Raw genomic sequence first — 17,541 nt, forward strand, 5'->3', positions numbered from 1 at the left:
CTGGCCTTCTTGGCTAATAGCCACTAACAGACCTATCCTCCATGAACTCATCTCATTCTATTTTTTTCTTAAGCTGTATTTTGGCCATCACAACATCCTCTGGCAAGGAGTTCCACAGGCTCTCTCTGCACTGGGTGAAGAAGTACCTCCTTATGTTAGTTTTAAACTGCTGCCTATTCATGTCACCTGGTGACCCCTAGTTCTTGTGTTACGGGAAGTGGTAAACAGCATTGACTGGAGACTCACCAGCAGTCAGGCAGGTTGAGAGTAATGCTGGCCTGGATGCTGGCTCCAAATCGCAGGTAACCCATGGTCCCCAGGCTGATGTACAAGATGGTGACTATGGCCATTCCCACGTACAGGACCACTGGGAAGTGTCGAGGATTCTTCATTTTGTTTTCCAGGGGGAGCACCTGGGAGGAGGAGAAGGAAAACAAATTGAATTCATTTCCCTACCCTTCACCTCTGTGGGTTTGGAGTCTAGCACACCACCTCTGAGCCAGCATCTTCCTGGACGGCGCTGGCTCGGCAAGACTCTTTGGGTCTGTGCCTCATAGTCAGAGGAGACCCTCAGCAGCAGTGAGAAGCAGCCATGGCACACAGTCAACTGCTGCAGTTTAGCCATTTGCTAACAGTGCAGCAGCCACACAGGACGAGATGCTCCCTGGATCACAGGGACCTCCCCCACCTATGCCATGTTGCAACAAGACCCAAGGAAAAGGAGCAGGGAATCATGTGACTGCAGAGACTAACCAAGTCACTACGCTGCAGAGGAGTTAAGGAATTGGGAAGGTAACAGTAGGGTGAATGCAGGCCCGGGGTGGATTACGTGGTTTAAGACTCTGGCATGAGGTATCCAGACTCCTAGGAATCATATGGTCAAATTCTAATGGGGTGAGTTCATTCCTTCAACTTTTCCAAAGAAGAGGAGAGTACCGCACAATGTACCGTAGCACCAAAAGCCCTGCGGTTAGACACCCAAGCCATAATCCGCCCCCCTTAAATCCTGCTCTTGGGCAAGATTTCCTCTGTTGCATCAGTTGGTCACCACACTCCACTCCAGAGGCAGGCATCACCATCCCCCTGTCCAACCCAGTCTCCCTGCACTGCTGGCTCTCAGAGAGCTACTGGCTGGGATTGCTGGGGGTGGGGAAGAATTCTATGGCATAGGTGGGACTAGTTTATACTGGGATGATAAAGTTATATTTTAGTTTGTCCTATATCTAGAACTGTTAACTGGCTTAACTACCTTTGTGAATCCTGTAGGTTTCCATTCCCCTCCTTCACAATAAATGGTTTCAAGAGACCCCTCCTTCTTCCCTTAATAGATAAAAGGAACCCCCCCTCTTGCGTTCTTCCTCATTCCTTAAGACTAACTGGCTTTACCATGTCATCTCCTGGTGAAAGTACCAGTACTGCACCCCTGTAAGTTATACATGAACTTCACTCAGGATCTACCAGAATGCCATTAAACTCATGTACTTTCCCTGTACAGCCTCGTCTGCTATTCTCATGCTTGGGCCACAGGTAATGTAGCTGCTAAAGGAGTTAGCAGGCATCAGGTTTTATTTACGGGAAGCTACTATGCCTTCCCTACTTTGTAAACACAGTGCTATCTTGAGTAATTTTCTATCATCTGCAAATTTTGCCACCCCACTGTTCACCCCTTTTCCAGATCATTTATGAATATATGTTGAACAGCACTGGACCCCATACAGATCCCTGGTGGGGGGGGGCCTCAGCTATCTACCTCTTCACTGTGAAAACTGGCCATTTATTCCCACCCCTAGTTTATCATCTTTTAACCAGATCCTGATCCATGAGAGGACCTTCCCTCTTATCCCATAACTGCTTACTTTGCTTAAGAGCCTCTGGTAAGGGACTGTGTCAAAGGCTTTCTTGAAGTCCAATTTCCTTTTCCCACTGGATCACCCTTGTTACAAGCTTGTCAATACCCTCAAAGAATTGTAGATTTGTAAAGTGAAATCTTGCCGTGAGGCCTGTTCCCCAACAAATCATGTTCATATGCAGGTCTAATAATTCTGTTCTTTACTATAGTATCAAACAATTTGCCAGAATTAGTTTTTCCAGTCTCTAACTGCCAGCACTGCTTCTGCAGTGCAGCCTTTTTCAAAAAAGTTAGCTATCATCCGGGCATCTAGTACAGAGGCTGATTGAAGCAATAGGCTACATAGCACCACTAGTAGTTTTGCAATTTCATATTGGAGCTCCTTCAGAACTCTTGGGTGAATACCCTCTGGTCCTGGGGACTTGCCACTGTTTAACTGATCAGTTTGTTCCCAAACCTCCTCTACTGACCCCTCAGTCTGGGAGACTTCCTCAGGTTTGTCACCTAAAATGAACGGCTCAGGTGTGGGGTTCTCCCCCACATCCTCTGCCGCGAACACGGACACAAAGAATTCATTTAGCTTCTCTACAATAGCCTGGTCTTCCTTGAGGGCTCCTTTAGCACCTCAATCACCCATTGGCCCCAGAGACTATTTGGCAGGCTTCCTGCTTCTGATGGACTTAAATTTTTTCTATTTAGTATTTGTGTCCTGAGTTAGTTGTCCTTCAAATTCTTTCTTCGCCAGTCTTATTCTTTTACAGTTGATTTGTCAGTGGTGCTTTTGGGTTTTCAAATATAGACTTCTGCGAGCTCCTTTGATAGTGGCTATATGTCTTAGACTCCAGTGGTTTGTAAAGAGGGTGCACCAACAGGGCACAGAAGCACAGCTGTTGGAGCAGCAAACCAAGCCAAAAAAAAGCTTTTGTTCCCACCGGCCCATGCTTGCTTTACAGTTCTGTGCAGTGCATTTTGTCAATACTCTGGTGTTTTAGATAAGAACTAGACAAGTTCCTGGAGGGTAGGTCCATCAATGGCTATTAGCCAGGATGGTCAGGGATGCAACCCTATGCTCTGGGTGTCCTGAGCCTCTGATTGCCAGAAGCCGAAGTGGACAACAGGGGATGAACACCACAATGATTGCCTGTTCTGTTCACTCCCTCTGAAGATCAGCGCTTTGGCCACTGTCAGAAGACAGGATACTGGGCTAGATGAACCACTGGTCTGACCCAGTATGGCCGTTCTTATGTTCTTAATGGGCTTGGTGCTTCCAGCTCATGTGTTTATGCAGCCAGGTAACACAAAACTGAAGCCAGCTGTCCTCTTAGAAAGGGAGCTCTGGGAAATAGCCTATGATATTTAACCAAGATAATAAAAGTGCTCCACCCACCCACCTCCTCCTCCTCTTCCATATCAGCATGCTGCTCTATTTACAGCACCTACTAGGAAGTAGACAAACATAACTGGCAGCACAGGAAATTCAAGCGAAACCACTGCAAGATAGCAGGCTAATCAAGTGGAGGAAATAGACCAAGCAGTCCAATCTTCATGTCACTTTGTCTTTTCTGTCTCCAGCAAGGCAGCTTTAAAACCTAAGCCGGCAGAGATATTCAGGGAAGCTCACTCCTATAGGCCACACAGGTAGACCCAAGCTCTTTAAGTCAGAACACCAGTTTGAAAGTATTAGATCTGAAGAGGAAATAATTGAACAATTGCTGCTTTAGTATAAAGGTCTTTTAAGATTTCTTTAAAGGGCTCGATACCCCTGCATTCCCCCAGTAGCAAAGAGGTTAGACGGAGGGAAGCTGCGTCTGTGCAGTGACTACACAATGAATACCAGTCACCCAGGTCAAACATTTGGCTTACAGTCACAGAGATATCTCAGCACATACAGAACAGACACTGCAGAGAGCACACAGAGCAGCTGGTTCTTGGACTGCCTACAAGCCAACACTTACCACGCCGATACCTTCAAAAGCAAAGATAGCCGTGCCAAAAAACAGAGGGTAGGTCTTCCAGCCTGCTACGAGAGGCAGGTTGCTGGGATCCGGAATGCCCTAGAAAAGAACAGCTTGGATTTAAATGCAAGGGAGAAACCAAGGCCTACTCCAAAGGTTTCTTTTCTGTGGCACTTGCTCAAAGTTTCAGCTCACAAGCACTCAGTGAAAACATGGACTAGAAAGCTCCTGAAAGCAGGTGTACACCCGGCACTGCAAGAGTGGAGTAAGTTTCCCCCTGTCCAGTGCACCTAATGCTTTACCTACAGTACTGCAACTACTCCAGTGTACACCCCAGCTCCTCGACCTGCAGCAGCCCCGTAAGAGTAGTTCATATAATGCAGGGGTGGCCAAACTGGGGCTCTTTTACAGTTAGTTAAAGTGCAGCTCACAGAGCCCTCCATGCCCCCCCTCCCCCCGATTCTCCACCTACCAGACTTGGGGCAGGGTGGGAGCTCTGGGCTTCTGCCCTGCAGCAGGGTGGTGGGTCTCTCAGCTTCTGGCCAGTGGGAGGGGGGCTCTTGGGGCTTCAGCCCTGCTCCTGATCCCCAAGACACACATCCCTTCCCTATGAGCCAGGCAGAATCCCCCAGACCCCTTCCTACCCCGCTGGGCTGAAGCCCCGAGCAGCACGCCCGGCTCTCAAGCATCTGAAGATCATCATATGCAGCCCCTGTAGTGAGGTCTGGAAGGTGTCAGGAAGGTCTCTAGACTAGAGAGGCGTTCGGGTTTGGTCTTCACACGTACCGTGATGATATACCAATTTATCATGAGGAGACTGCACAGCATGGCGAGGTTGGCCAGCATGGAGAAGATGGACAGGAACTTGAGATTCTGTATGTACACGAGCAGCACCAGGAACGGCAGCAAGGAGAGGATGAACAACCGGGAGTCCATGGTGGGAGTCAGCGCCGTGGTTTTGTTGGAATGGCAGTCATTGGTGGTGCCATTTGCTGCAGAGATCACCTGGAGGGAGGAGCCAAAAAAACAAAACAAAACAAAAAACCCTGGATCCTGAACTATTCCCTGTCATAACTTGAACTTGGCAACCGAGCTGCGTGGCTGATGGCGAGTCCTAGCCACACGTTATGGTCTCACAACTTAAGAGCTACACAGCCTTTATCTTTCAGAGAGGCTGCATTTGCAAAACTTGAGTACTGCAAGTTCTTTTAATAGCCCAGGGAGGGAAGGGACATTTAACAGTGTTTTCATAGGAAAAGCCATGAACTTCTATAGCAGCTTCCATATGAATTTTACAGAGCTTTGTAAACACCAAAACGAAACTCAGACTCCCAAGCAAGACGCGTTATGGTCCCTGGATGGGGAAAGCGAGGCATAGCGACTCAGACTTGCATCGAGGTCATACAGCACACACGATGAAAAGCTGGGAACAGAGCCCAGTCCTGTGCTTTAGACACAAGTGCATCCACCCTCTGCCATGGTCACAGATCCCAGATCCTCAAAGACACTTGAAACAAACACCTTGCCTATCACGTCAAGTGTAAATCTGTCAGATTGCTGGACAGCTGAGCTAGGATTTCCAAACAAGTCGCAAATAACTCTTTTTAGCCAACCCACGACTAGTCTATTAAAAAGATCGCAAAGTATATTTTTGTAAAGAACTCAACACGCGCACACACGCTGCATAAAGCAGAAACAGCCTGTTCCTTTTTATGCCACATCATGATTGGATTAAAAACACTTCGGTGTTAGCATACAATGCATTACCCAAGCCATAACCACTCCTGGGGTGGCGAAGCACAGCACAAAATATAAAACACATATTGTGCAAAGACTTAATGCTCAAGATCTCATAGGAGGATTACCTTTACCATCACGTAAAAGAATGCCCCCAAAATATGGGCTTCTGAAACCAGCAAAGGGCTTTTCCCCACTCTCAGCCAGTAAATAAGCAAACATCTAAACTCCATTTCTAATGGTCTGCTCCTTTGTAGCTCAGCCAGCATTGGAGCTCCGAGATCGGTCCATTATTAAAGCAACATGAAGGGTTCCCAGGGAAGGAAGCCTGCCTCGAAATAGCAGTGTCAGCCGGTCAGTGAACTAACAGCTGGCTGCATTTGTCCACCTGCCTTCTATTCACCACTGAGTATGACATGGTTTGTGAGGTGAAGTAAAAACAGCCCATCATACAGAGAGAGCAGTGATGCAGAGCAGCCACTTCACATACTAATTCACTGCCCTGTGGAAAGAGAGACAGGACATCTCCAAAAGACAGAAGGCAACGTAACGCTGGGAAGGATATGAAACCCCCAGCAATTCATTCAGGTCTATTCCCAAATGTGGTGACTGGGAGATCCCCTCCCTCCTCTCTCCACCTCCTGAGGCGACTGGTTATCTTGACATTACGGCCCAGTTCTTTGGAGCAACCTGAGGTTGTTCTCTCCTCTTCCCCTCGTCCCTCCCAACTCCACCCTTTCCCAGACGAGTAATACTTTACACCGATCTGCATAAAACCCAACTAAGCCTGTTTCCAGCATTCTCACACTCCCACCAGCATCCGACAGATCAAAACACTAGCTGAGCTGCTCTGCATCTGTGGATTTCTTGCAGGAACTCAGCTCCCCACAGAGTGTTTATTAAGTAGGCACGACTGCTGATGCAGTCTCCTTTCCAGCCACTTTATTAAAAAAAAAATAAAAAGATACATCATAGCATCAAGGGAGCTCCCCCAGAAAAGCTCCCCTCATGCTGGGGAAGCAGGTGGACAGGGTTTCCTCCGACACTTTGTGGACACTTCGCAGCACTCCCCCAGTACACTGCCTGGCTCAGAGAGTGGGGCACAGTCAGATCTTCAATGCTTTCTTTTTATGCCCTGCCTGCTGGATTCTGGTCATTTAAAAAGAAAGGGGTGACTGGCACGGGGAGGCATGCAGGGGACTCCCAGCTTGCTTTGAAGTTTTGCAAACACCTGTTTCTAGGCTATAATATTTTGGTCTAATTTCAGTTGCTGGGCTTAGGGTGTAGGTGCCAGGTGGTGCTGGTAATGTGTGACATACAGGAGGTCAGCCTATATGACCTGATGGTCCCTTCTGGCCTTAAACACTATGGTCCCTGCCCTGTGAAGTTTGCCGTCTGGAGAGGAGAGACCTTATTAATTTGTTCCTGTTTAAAAGGGCTCTCGTCAGCATCATTCCACAATAGGAACCTCCCCCTGAAATTGAGATTGTCTCAACAGGAACTTCTAGGGGCTACCATTCTGTCTAGTCCAATATCCCATCAGATTGTGGTCAGTACCAACAGCTTTACAGGAAGGTGCAAGATTCCTGCAATAGGCCATGTGGGATAATCCCCTTCCGCTCTTAACCTCTGAGGTTTGGAAGCATCCAAAGCCAAGGCATATGGCAGGCAAGTTTTATCTAGTGCAGATTTTTTCCCCGGGTCGTGACTTTAGTTCGCTCAGTGAGTGTAGAAGACAAGAGGTCTAGCAGCCATTTATCACCTGTGACAAATACATGGTAGGGGGAGGTTGTATCTGTCACTTTCCCACTTTGCACAAACGCGGCCGGGATATTGATCTTTGCCTTTGGGCTGAAGGGTTTCATTTTCCTGTACTGCTCTAGTTATGGAAATAAGACTCTTCTCCCTGGGCTTGGGTTTTAGTTTGCAGGAGAAGGAACAACCTGAGCTCCTCCCTCATCCCAAATCTGGAAGAGAATTTTTAAACAAGAACTCTCCACCCCCTTATCACCAAAAAAGTCAAAGTCTTACCTGTTTCAGATTGTCAGCCAGAAATACGAAATACACACAGCAGAACCCCAGCTGGGTGAGAATCAAGAAAAATCCCACTATGTATCTGTGGGGGGGTGGAGGGAGAAGAGAGAAAGTATTTAAAAAAGAATCATTAATGCTAAAACCATGCAGCCTGCAAGACACGGACTCATGCCAGAGGTGCATCTTTTGTTCCTACTGCTACATCAACAATGTGAGCAATTCCTCGGTTAGGAGGCTGCAACACAGAGCTAGAGATCAAAGGGTGACCCGGATGGCTTGCTTTTGATGATGATAGGAGGGAGCATTGCCAGAGGTAGAAGCTTCCCCCCCTCCCTCCGTTTCACCAGGAAGCTTGCCCAGCAGAAGGTCCTTTGTGTCTTCTCAGACCTTTTTAAGGCTGCTCCAGCAACTGTCAAACTAAAATGTTCCGGGAAGGTACCAGGTGGAAGCTCTCAACACGGAGACAAGCCAGTACCTGGAACAGGCCCATCAGAAGAGCTGCATGCAGAGAAAGGTGCGTGAACAGATCTCAGCTATGCAAGAGTGGTTTCCAACCACTGTCTCCACAAAGGGATAAGATGGGATCCTGCATCTTATGCTTAAAAATGCCTCTCTCTCCGTTCACCTTCTCCACACCATCTCCCATTTTAGAGGGGGCTTAGTTTCCTGTGCTAGACATGGGTATCTGACAGCACAGCCTCTAGAGATTTAGCCCAAGAGACCCGTAAAGGCATCTCAAAGACTGTGGCCAAGGAGGGGACATTATCTTGCAGCTTGGAGAGGCGCAGAAGCACAGAGTTTACACTGGGTGGCAATGAAGATCTGGACCCCCAAAATTCAAAGATTCCAAGGCCACACAGGACCATTGTGCTCCTCTAGCGTGATCCTCCTGTATAGCACAAACCACAGAACTGCCCCAAAGTAATTCCACGAGCAGATCTGCTAGGAAAACGTCCAGTCTTGATGTTAAAGTTGCCAGTGATGAAGAATTCACCCCAGCCTCGGCAAGAGGTTTCAATGGTTAATTGAAGAGTGTCCCTCCCCACCCTCATGAGTTTGGATTGCCCGTTCCATGGAAGAGACCAGCACCACCCCCTGTAAGTACAGCCTTGCCGTCTGGGAGACTCAGCCATTTCTCCTCCCTGCATTCAAAGAGATCTGTTCCAGCAAGAGGTGTTACAGGCTCTTGTTGCCCCACAGAAGCACTGCCTCACATACGGATTGTCGGTGTGTGTAATAGGCACACTGCTAACGCACAGAATTTGGCAACACCTGCAAGGCGGTGGAGTTACTGAGATGGATGGGAAGCCTTTGAACTGGCGGTTAAGCTTTCTCAGTGTCCAGCAGCTGACAGAAAGATGTGCCAACATGCACCGAGGTAATTAGCGTTATCTGTCCCTTCCTTGCTAGGCTGTGGAGCGAATGAGTTTCCTTTTCCCACCTAGATCTGTACACTAAAGTACCACACTGCCCCTACAGCACCACAACTGAGCACATGAGGAAGGATGACCGCTCGCATTTCAAGGCAATAAACACAATCCTTTCAGCAAGACAGACTCCAGCATCCTTCCAAGGGTGTCTACAAGCAACTGCAGAGTGCACAACAATGGTGTTTTGCTAGAGCCTGGTCAGACCCTAGCGCTTTGCTTTGTGCAGCCTCTCCCAGGGTAAGAAAGGTGCCATGCACAAAGCCAGGCTCCCATCAGAGTGGGACAAAGCCTAGAACGCGGATGTTGCGTCCCCTGAACTGGAAGAACCGGTTAAGTCTCTTACTTTACTCACTATTTGATTAGCATGTTTTAGAGCCCAGCCAGTTCTTCCTCTCCCAGTCCAAAGCCAAAGCAAGAAGAGAGCACAGTACCTTCCCCAGATGGCGTGGGTCCGAAGCCAGGCGCTAGGGCTGGCTTCCAGCCCATACATCACAGCATCTCCATAGTCCACAAAAGGCCTTTGATATCTGAAGGGGGAGGAAGGCAACATTGGTGGCCCAGTCTACTTTCAGAGGCACACATCGGGGGAATAACACAAGATTGCTGCTACTGGATGCAAGTCTGAAGATATTTCTGATTGGTAACCATTAGGACAAGGTCCCCAGACTTTTTCCATCCTTCCCCCCTGCGCCACGCAGGCCACAGTCAGGACCGGAGCCATGGCTAGGGCCAGAGGCTGCGGCCGGGGGCAGGGCTGGAGGCAGAATGGAGCCACGGCTGGGGATAGGCTAAAAGCAGAGGCGCGGTCGGGTTCGGCAGCAGGGGTGGAGACCAGGGCCGCAAGTGACACTGTGGCTGGGTGTCAGGGCCACAGCTGCGGGCAGAGCAGGGCCAGGTGGTTCTCCCGTGGAGGTTGGCCCAGGCCCTGCTGCACCTCCCCAAACAATCGTCCGCATCCCCTAAGCAGGCATACCCCATAGTTTGGGGACCACTATGCTAGGCCATTGTAAATAACTCTCATGCTTCTCTGTTGAACCCAGATACCATATAATGGAGATGGGAGCTTCAGAAGCCTGTGTAACCACAAGCAATAACCCACCCCGCAGTATCTGCTCAGAGGAAGATGGGAATCCACCCAAAGCAGTTTGAGCCGGGGACTCGAACCAACAGATAAGGAGTGCTCCTGGCTACACTGGTGCAAGCAGAGAGATAATCCCCAAATCAACCAGGCCATGGGAAATGAAAGTGACCTTCTCCATTTTCTATTTCATTCTTTAATACTTTCCCCCTCTGCGGCTCTTCCCAATCAGTGATCTCACGGCACATCCCAAGTGTCAGTGACGTGCACCTCCCAAGGCCCCTGGGAGGTAGGGAGATGTCGTCACCCCCCTTTTACAGGTGGGGAAGCAAAGGTGGAGAGCGATGAAGTGATTCACAAAGGAGTCGGCAGAACCAGGAGAGCTTCGATTCACTGCCTGGTGGCGACAGTCTGAGAGATCGAGGACTGGGACAACACACACAGTGCTGTCAGGTGCACTGCCAGCCTCAGCACTGGGATAAGGGGGTGTACTATGACATCGGGACCGAGGAGCACACCCATAGCACACTGCGTGAGTGACTCTGAGGGCCAGGAACGACACAATCACATGCTGTACACACTCGCCTTTATAATAGCCTCTCTCCTTAACCCCGGTGTAAATGTCACTCCCCATCAGCTCTCTCTCTCAAACAGAAACTGACCAAGCCCTCAGAAAGTCTGTGTAACTTACCTAACCTGGTAGCTTGCAAAAAGCCTCTTCCCAATATGAAGAACTTGGTGCAAAGCTCTGCGAATCTGGTTACAAGATTACAAAGGCAACATCCTCTCCAACCCTCTACGCCCACCATGCGCCCCCCCCAGGGATTCAGGAAGGAGAGCTTTCTGTCCACAGGTTGCACAAGGGCTTTCAGCACTTAGGCACACTTCAATGGACAGAACACTGCCTGAGGGCTTGAAAGGACGTGTCACCAAAGAGCCCCATTTCTAATGGGCTCCATAAAACTAAGACAAGGGGGTGCTGGGGAGGGGATAGGAGGCCAACACCTCAGGCCCGACAGCAGCGAGGGTTTCTTACTTGTTGCAGAAGCGGTGAGCGCATTTAACCAGGATGCCCATACAGTGCACTGCGGCAATTCCCATCACCAGCAAACTGAGCGGGCCCAGCTAGACAGCAGTAGGCGGGAGGGGGGGGGGAGAGAGAAGAGCACACTTTGATGGTTAAAACGAGAACTGCAAGGCTGGGTTCACATTAGAGAGCAATGTAAAGACAGCCGAGATCACAAGCGTGGTCCTGCCTGCATTAGACGAGCGTTCCAAGGAACCCATGCAAAATTACTAACACAGCGGGACACCCCTCTGATCCTGGAATCAGAACTGCAAGGGGGAAAAGCTCTGTAGGATCCAGGCTCTGCTTTTAATGCTGGATTGTTCCCTGCAGTACAGCACAGTCCCAGATTTGGGGCAACCTCGTGCCTGCGGACTGGTGGCAAGCAGTGGAAGCCTCAAGCAAGGTATGTTGGCTTTGTCTGATGGCAAAGCCCCTCAAGGAGCTTTACAGAAGATGGATGATATTTAAACCTCGCATGGAACCAGACTAGTAGCAAAATCAAGGGGGAAATGGAACCGCTGAGGTTTGACTCAGTGTCAGGATCCCCAGCATCCCTGGAGCTCCAGAGGGAATGGGCAGAAGGGTGGCCTGCTCCCTCCACAGGTGCTGAAGCTATGCGCTCTATGGCCTGTTCTAGATACTGGCAAGATGAATATGCTGTATTTGTGCCTGAGGGTTGTAGGAGCAGCTAGATTCACAAGAATGTTAATAAGCAAGCAGGCTCAGCAGCACCTGACTGCTTAGGAATGCAGTTCAGAGCGAGGTGCTTCTGGGACAGCATTAACACCCAAGTCCTCCCACCTGGGCTAGGCGGACGTGTTGTCACACAGCAAGGCTTTGTTTTAAGTACAAGTGTAAGTCATGACCTAATTACTAGGAGCCGAGAAGAGCTCGTCTGACATTACACAACATGTTTTCTCAGTCTAGATAAGGGGGTGAGAGGACACCTAGCAGCCAGCGGCTTTACAATCACTGGTCTAACTGCAGCATTGCAATGAGACCTGCTAAGGGTTGCTGTACAATTGGCAAAAAGCGCCAGGCCCACAGCTCTGGAGCGTGCAGCCCTCTGCTTGTCTACAGGATACAGCATGGTGACCAACGCATGGGCAAACCTTCCCCAACACCTGTTTCAAGCCCAGGCAGAGGAAATGGCACCAAGAGGAACACAGCAGCGAAGCCCTGCTGATGCCTTCCCCCAAGGAACCAGCCCGACACTGCAACTCTTCACTCGGGCTTCTGAGCAGCCAGCCACTAGCCATGCAGTGACTACTGACCTAGCAGGGAGTGGAACCAGTGACACAGGGCTGGACGCCTTCTAGTCTATGACCAACCCCAGCAGCCATCTAAGCAGGAGGTGCTAGACACCCAGAAGGCCTGAGTTCAAGTCAGCAACATGCCTCCGTCTAGAAACCAAGCAGGAGCCCCGCCCACAATCGGAGTGGACGCCTCCATGCTATTAAGGAAGACGCCGTCTTACCACGATGCCAGCGTTTTTTACAGCCAGGGGCAGTCCCAGCAGGCCAGTACCAATATTCCCTTTCACCAGGTGGATCAAGGTTTGAAACCATCTGCAGAGGAGAAGATACAGAGATGGTCATAAGTGCCACAGAATATTCTAGCCCCAGTGCAAGCCTGCCAGTGTACTTCAGCCCTAGCCTCCCCACCACACGGTCACTCTAGTCCTAGGCCGCTCTTGAACAGAGATTGCCAGTGGTTGAGAACAGAAAATCCCCTGCAAGATCTCTGAGCAGCAGATATGTTTGCCAGAGCAGCAAGAAGAGCTCAGCACCTGCAGGTCTTTGTAAGCCCAGCTGCACCAGCAGGTGACAACGCAGCAACTGATACCGAATGGATCCGTGAACTCAAGCGTTCTGCACTGCGTTCGGGGAGATGCTGTGTAGCCCCAAGCAAACTCTGCAGCTCAGGAGCTTCCCCATTCGGCAGTCTGGGCGCCCAGGCTATTAAATCATTTTTGATTACAGCTGCTTCAATGCTAGCTGCCCCAGTGGGTGCCTTTTGCTTGAACTGGGAGCACGGAAGATGTGGAGACATTACTGCAAGCATGCCACTGATTTGCTGTGAATTCAGGCAAGTCATTTGCCTTCCACATTCCCAAGTCAGAGCTGGCTGGAAAAAAGAGGAGAGGGAACTCCAAAGCTGCTTTTAAAAAAAATAAGATGCTGCCTCTGAGTCAGGCTTCACAGGGGAAATCAACTGCCCCCCCACCCCCAAAAAAATCTGCTGAGACACAGCATCTGTGGAAAGTACCCAAACTATCCACACCTGGACTGAATTTACAGCAATCCTGGCGGGTGGAGCACTTGCTCCCAGAGACCTGTACAGACAGGCACAAGAGAGTCTGCAAGGCAAGCCATAGCTCTTTACCAATTACACAGCACATTTCATGCCCAAAGGATCCCAGAGCATCCTCTGATGAGTACAGGGGTGCCGTGGTGGCCAGCAGCTGAATGCAGTGCCCGCTCTCAATAACGCACGGGCCATCTGCACCAACAGAGAGAAGAGGTGGTTCTGAACCAGTCACTTACGTTGTCCCATTGGTCTCCCCGAACCGCTGGTAGGCTGAAGGAGCGGCAAAGCTGTTTATGCCTTCGGGGGGGCTCCCGTCAGGCGTAGCCTCTGTGGAGCTGTAGTCGTTGTAGTCCTCGCTGCGCAGCCTCCTGGTGGACATAGTGGCTGTGGAAACAGTCGTATCAGGAACTGCTGCTAACTCTATGCTCCCTGCCGGAGTCATTTCTGTGCTCCCTCCCTGGAGCTTCTTTGGCCACAGGACCAGCTCCCTGTGCTATTGCCAGGGCAGGCTCGCCCTGGCAGGCTATTATAGGGCACTACCTCACCAGCGTGCCCAGGCAGTCACAATGTCGGCATGCCTGAATGGAGCCTCCAGACCAGCCAGAGAGCTTAGGCCTGTGGAGGGGTCAATACAAGTCCCACACTCCTCCTTGAAGCTAGACACACCCACCTGGGATGCACCCAGCAATTCCTGCAGGGACAGATCACTCGGAGGTGACCTGCCCGGAGACTGAACACCAGATGACACTGACGTCTGTATTGCTTCTCCCAAACAGGCTGGGTACGCAGAGCATCATGCAAGCTGGCAGCACACAGCCCCCGAGATCTCCATCTCCTTGCAGGTCACCTTTACAGAAGGCTGTTGACAGGTGCTCAGAATGGAGGGTCCTGTACAGGCTAGATGGTGGCTGTAATACAGGCCAACCAGGGAGTGGATACACTCAGGACTCACAGGCACCCAAAGGACTCCCAGTGAAGAGAGACTGATTGGATGCAGGTGGACAACTGACCCCTCCACACATCCAGCAAATTTCCCAACTGTCTTCCATCTATTTCATCTTGGTATTTTGAGATCCGTGTTGACAACAAGCAGGTCCCAACCCCCATTGCCAGGGCCAGCTCCAGGAATCTTTACCCATGGTTCAGGACTTCCCCTCCCCCTGCCCCATGAAATCAGGCAGATCAAGTTGGACTAGGGGTTTAAACTGCTTCCTGGATAAGATCTAGGCTGACCAGACAGCAAATGTGAAAATCGGAACAGGAGGAGGGAGGTAATAGGAGCCTATACAAGAAAAAGACCCCAAAATTGGGACTGTCCATATAAAACCAGGGTATCTGGTCACCCTAATAAGATCTGATAAGAGAAAACAATGGCGAGGCTTTCAGGAGCCTTTCTACTCTGCCAGTGCTCTAGCAACTGGGTGCCCTACAGAACCGACAGGTTATCACTGCAAAGGAAGGCCTTTCTCCTGGGGGCGAGCCAAGAAGCAATCAGATGCTAAATTCCAAGATTAAGCCTGGAGAGTCTCCAGATGCCTTTGCGCCCTGCATGCTGACTGCAGGCCCAGGCACTATTCCTCCCAAGTATGATGTTTGCTGTGTCTTAAGATGGCAAACGTTCAAAGCCTGTAAATGGAACGAAGAAGCTTTGGAGGTTTGCAGGAGGATTGGGAGGGAAGACATGGAAATCTACCCAGCACCTAGTTTCACTGCTGCTGGCCCAGCCCTCAGAGCAGCAGTTCCACCTGGGCTGCTAACATCAGGCAAACCAAGAGACAAGTCAGCTGCTGGGGTGACCAATGGTGGCAGCCCCACAGGCAGTATTAGCAACTGGCTGGAAACCTGTCGTTAATTTGCAGAGACGCGAAGAGAGAAATAGGTTTTAATTACTGCTGGGCTGATCCAGGCTCGGTTTCCATTCCTACCACAGGAGCGTCTCAATTCGCCTTTAAGTAACAAACCACAAGCAGAACCAGCAAGCACCACAGCCTTGGAGATATGCAGTATACATGCATGGAAGTGTGTGGCACCATATGGCTCTAAGAGACTCCCTTGGGCACAAGGGGCCTGTCTCTGCTCCAACTGAAGCAATTGCGAGACTGCAGTGAAAGTAGGTTTGGGCCCAGAGCAAACAGCCATTCTCCCTGGCCAACAGGCACTCAAGTATTTGCTACAGCTTCTGGGTTGGCCAGGAAGATGCTACAGAGAGGGAGAGAACAGAATGGGGAAAGAGAGGTATGGGGCGGAGGGAATTGCTAGAGAGAAGCAACAAGGAGTGAAAACAGAAAGCAAGGCCCAGAGAGAGATAGGACACAAAACAAAGGATGGAAAGATGGATGGATGCCTGGCCTTGGGGTTACTCAGGAGTCCTGGGTTCATGTTTCTGGCTCTGCAACACAGTCATGTGACTTGCCCAAAATCCGAGCCTTGGATCCCTGTTTGGCAAGCAGGGATCATACCCGCCTCTGACTTGTCTGTTTAGACTGGAAGCTCTTCGGGGCAGGGACAGCACCTGACTTGACTAGGGATCTCTGATGCAAATAATAAAAGGACAGAGGGAGAACAGAAAAGCCAGCAAACAGAAGGCAACAGAGTCAGATACAACACATGGGGGCACAGCAGGCCAGACAGGAGGACAGTTTGCTTCCCCAGTGCCAGGAAGATGAGATGAGGGTGGAAGGTATCCTGAAGAACGCTAGGAATTTCTAAGAAGCGTAACCCCCTGGGCTTTCAGGGCACCAAGCTCTTCCAGCTCCCCTCCCACCTATCCAGCCACTTCCCAGCATTCCCTTCAGGACACCCACCAGCTCCTGGCCCCTCCTCTTCTTCCATGCTCTCCCCCACAGTAACCTCCTGGCTCCAACTCTGCCTCCTCTCCCCGGCCTGGGGTCTGTCTTTCCAACACTGGTCAGCTGGCACTAAATGATGAGCAGTTGAGCTCCCAATAGTCACCCTGCCCCAAAACATTTCTTTGCCACTATGACTAGTCCACTGTCCTCCTCGCTCAGATCAGACGCTCCATCATCTTCAACTCTTCATTTCCCTTCTGAACAGCCCAGCTGCTCTCAACAGCAGCACAGCAACTAAGGGTTCTCTGGAAACATGCCACATTTGCTGTTTCAGGCTGGGGGCTATGATGGGAGGAAGAGGAAAGACAGGAGAAGAGAGAGGCATAGAAACAATCTTACCTAGCAAGCCTCATGCAATACGTCTGAGAAGAGCTTGCATGTCAAGACCACCACGAAACAGGGACAGCAAACCATGGCATCTTCCACCCGGCAATTATCTAAAGAGATCTTTGATGTCAAGCTTTAAGACTCCATAGTGTAAGCAATCCAGCAAGCAGCAACTTTAGCTTAGTAACTACCCCAGTGCTTCTAAAATCTAGTCTCTGAAGTTTGGCAACTTAGTAGACTGAGGAACAGAGGGAGTCATTGCTCCAGCTGGAGCCAAACGTAGCACGGACAGATGTCCCACAAGCTTCCTCCTACATAGCCCTGCACAACACTATTAAATCCTGACCTTAAAAGTATAATCCCTGCTGTTCCCCTCCTGGCTCCTCACACTGCTGGGAGTGCACCCCACTCCCAGATTATTGCTAGCCCACTATATGTTGGACCATAAACATTCTCTCTCCAAATGCTCTCAGCAAGCGATCGGCAGATCTCGGTTAGAACTGTAGCTGGAGGAAAGCAAGACTCTGCATATAGACTATTTGGATAAAGCACATGTATTAACCTCCTCCTCCACTACCTGAGACAGTGGTCACTCTTAAGAGGTTCGTTTCAACCCAGAACCCTTTGCTCCAAGGTAGTCAATCATCTTATCTTGTTGCAGTCTCCCTGCGGCTAGAGTCAAGTCCACACTCCGCCTGCTGTTAGAAGTTTTACAGCCATGGAAAGTATATACTAGAATGATGAGGCAGCTGGGAAGCTCAGGTTCCAACTGTCCTTCAAGCTACTTTTCTCCTTTCTTAATCAGCATGGCACCTATTTCTGTATCACCTGCACTTAATTTACATCAGCCCCTCCTGTCCTGGAGACCCAAGTGGTTTCCTTCTCATTCAGAAAAGGCCCCGT

General features: G+C 50.1%; 1 protein-coding gene across 10 annotated transcripts in view; it reads right to left on the minus strand.

Moving 5' to 3' along the window:
- LOC115655776 (proton-coupled amino acid transporter 1-like) overlaps positions 1 to 17,541 on the minus strand; it is a 46,687-nt gene that overhangs the window by 25,248 nt on the left and 3,898 nt on the right. For 8 of the 10 annotated variants that reach the window (XM_030571595.1, XM_030571591.1, XM_030571593.1 and 5 more), the window contains exons 2-9: positions 13,699 to 13,846; positions 12,630 to 12,720; positions 11,120 to 11,208; positions 9,437 to 9,532; positions 7,573 to 7,657; positions 4,591 to 4,809; positions 3,805 to 3,903; positions 247 to 413 (exon numbers count right to left, since the gene is read on the minus strand). In XM_030571595.1, coding sequence (XP_030427455.1) covers positions 247 to 413; positions 3,805 to 3,903; positions 4,591 to 4,809; positions 7,573 to 7,657; positions 9,437 to 9,532; positions 11,120 to 11,208; positions 12,630 to 12,720; positions 13,699 to 13,841 — 989 coding nt within the window. In that variant the 5' untranslated portion in view covers positions 13,842 to 13,846. Of the gene's footprint in view, positions 1 to 246; positions 414 to 3,804; positions 3,904 to 4,590; positions 4,810 to 7,572; positions 7,658 to 9,436; positions 9,533 to 10,774; positions 10,840 to 11,119; positions 11,209 to 12,629; positions 12,721 to 13,698; positions 13,847 to 16,650; positions 16,749 to 17,541 lie in introns of those variants that run through there. The other 2 variants (XM_030571592.1, XM_030571597.1) reach the window with 2 other exon arrangements.

This window comes from Gopherus evgoodei, chromosome 8, assembly GCF_007399415.2.
Source record: "Gopherus evgoodei ecotype Sinaloan lineage chromosome 8, rGopEvg1_v1.p, whole genome shotgun sequence".
Taxonomy (NCBI): Eukaryota; Metazoa; Chordata; order Testudines; family Testudinidae; genus Gopherus; species Gopherus evgoodei.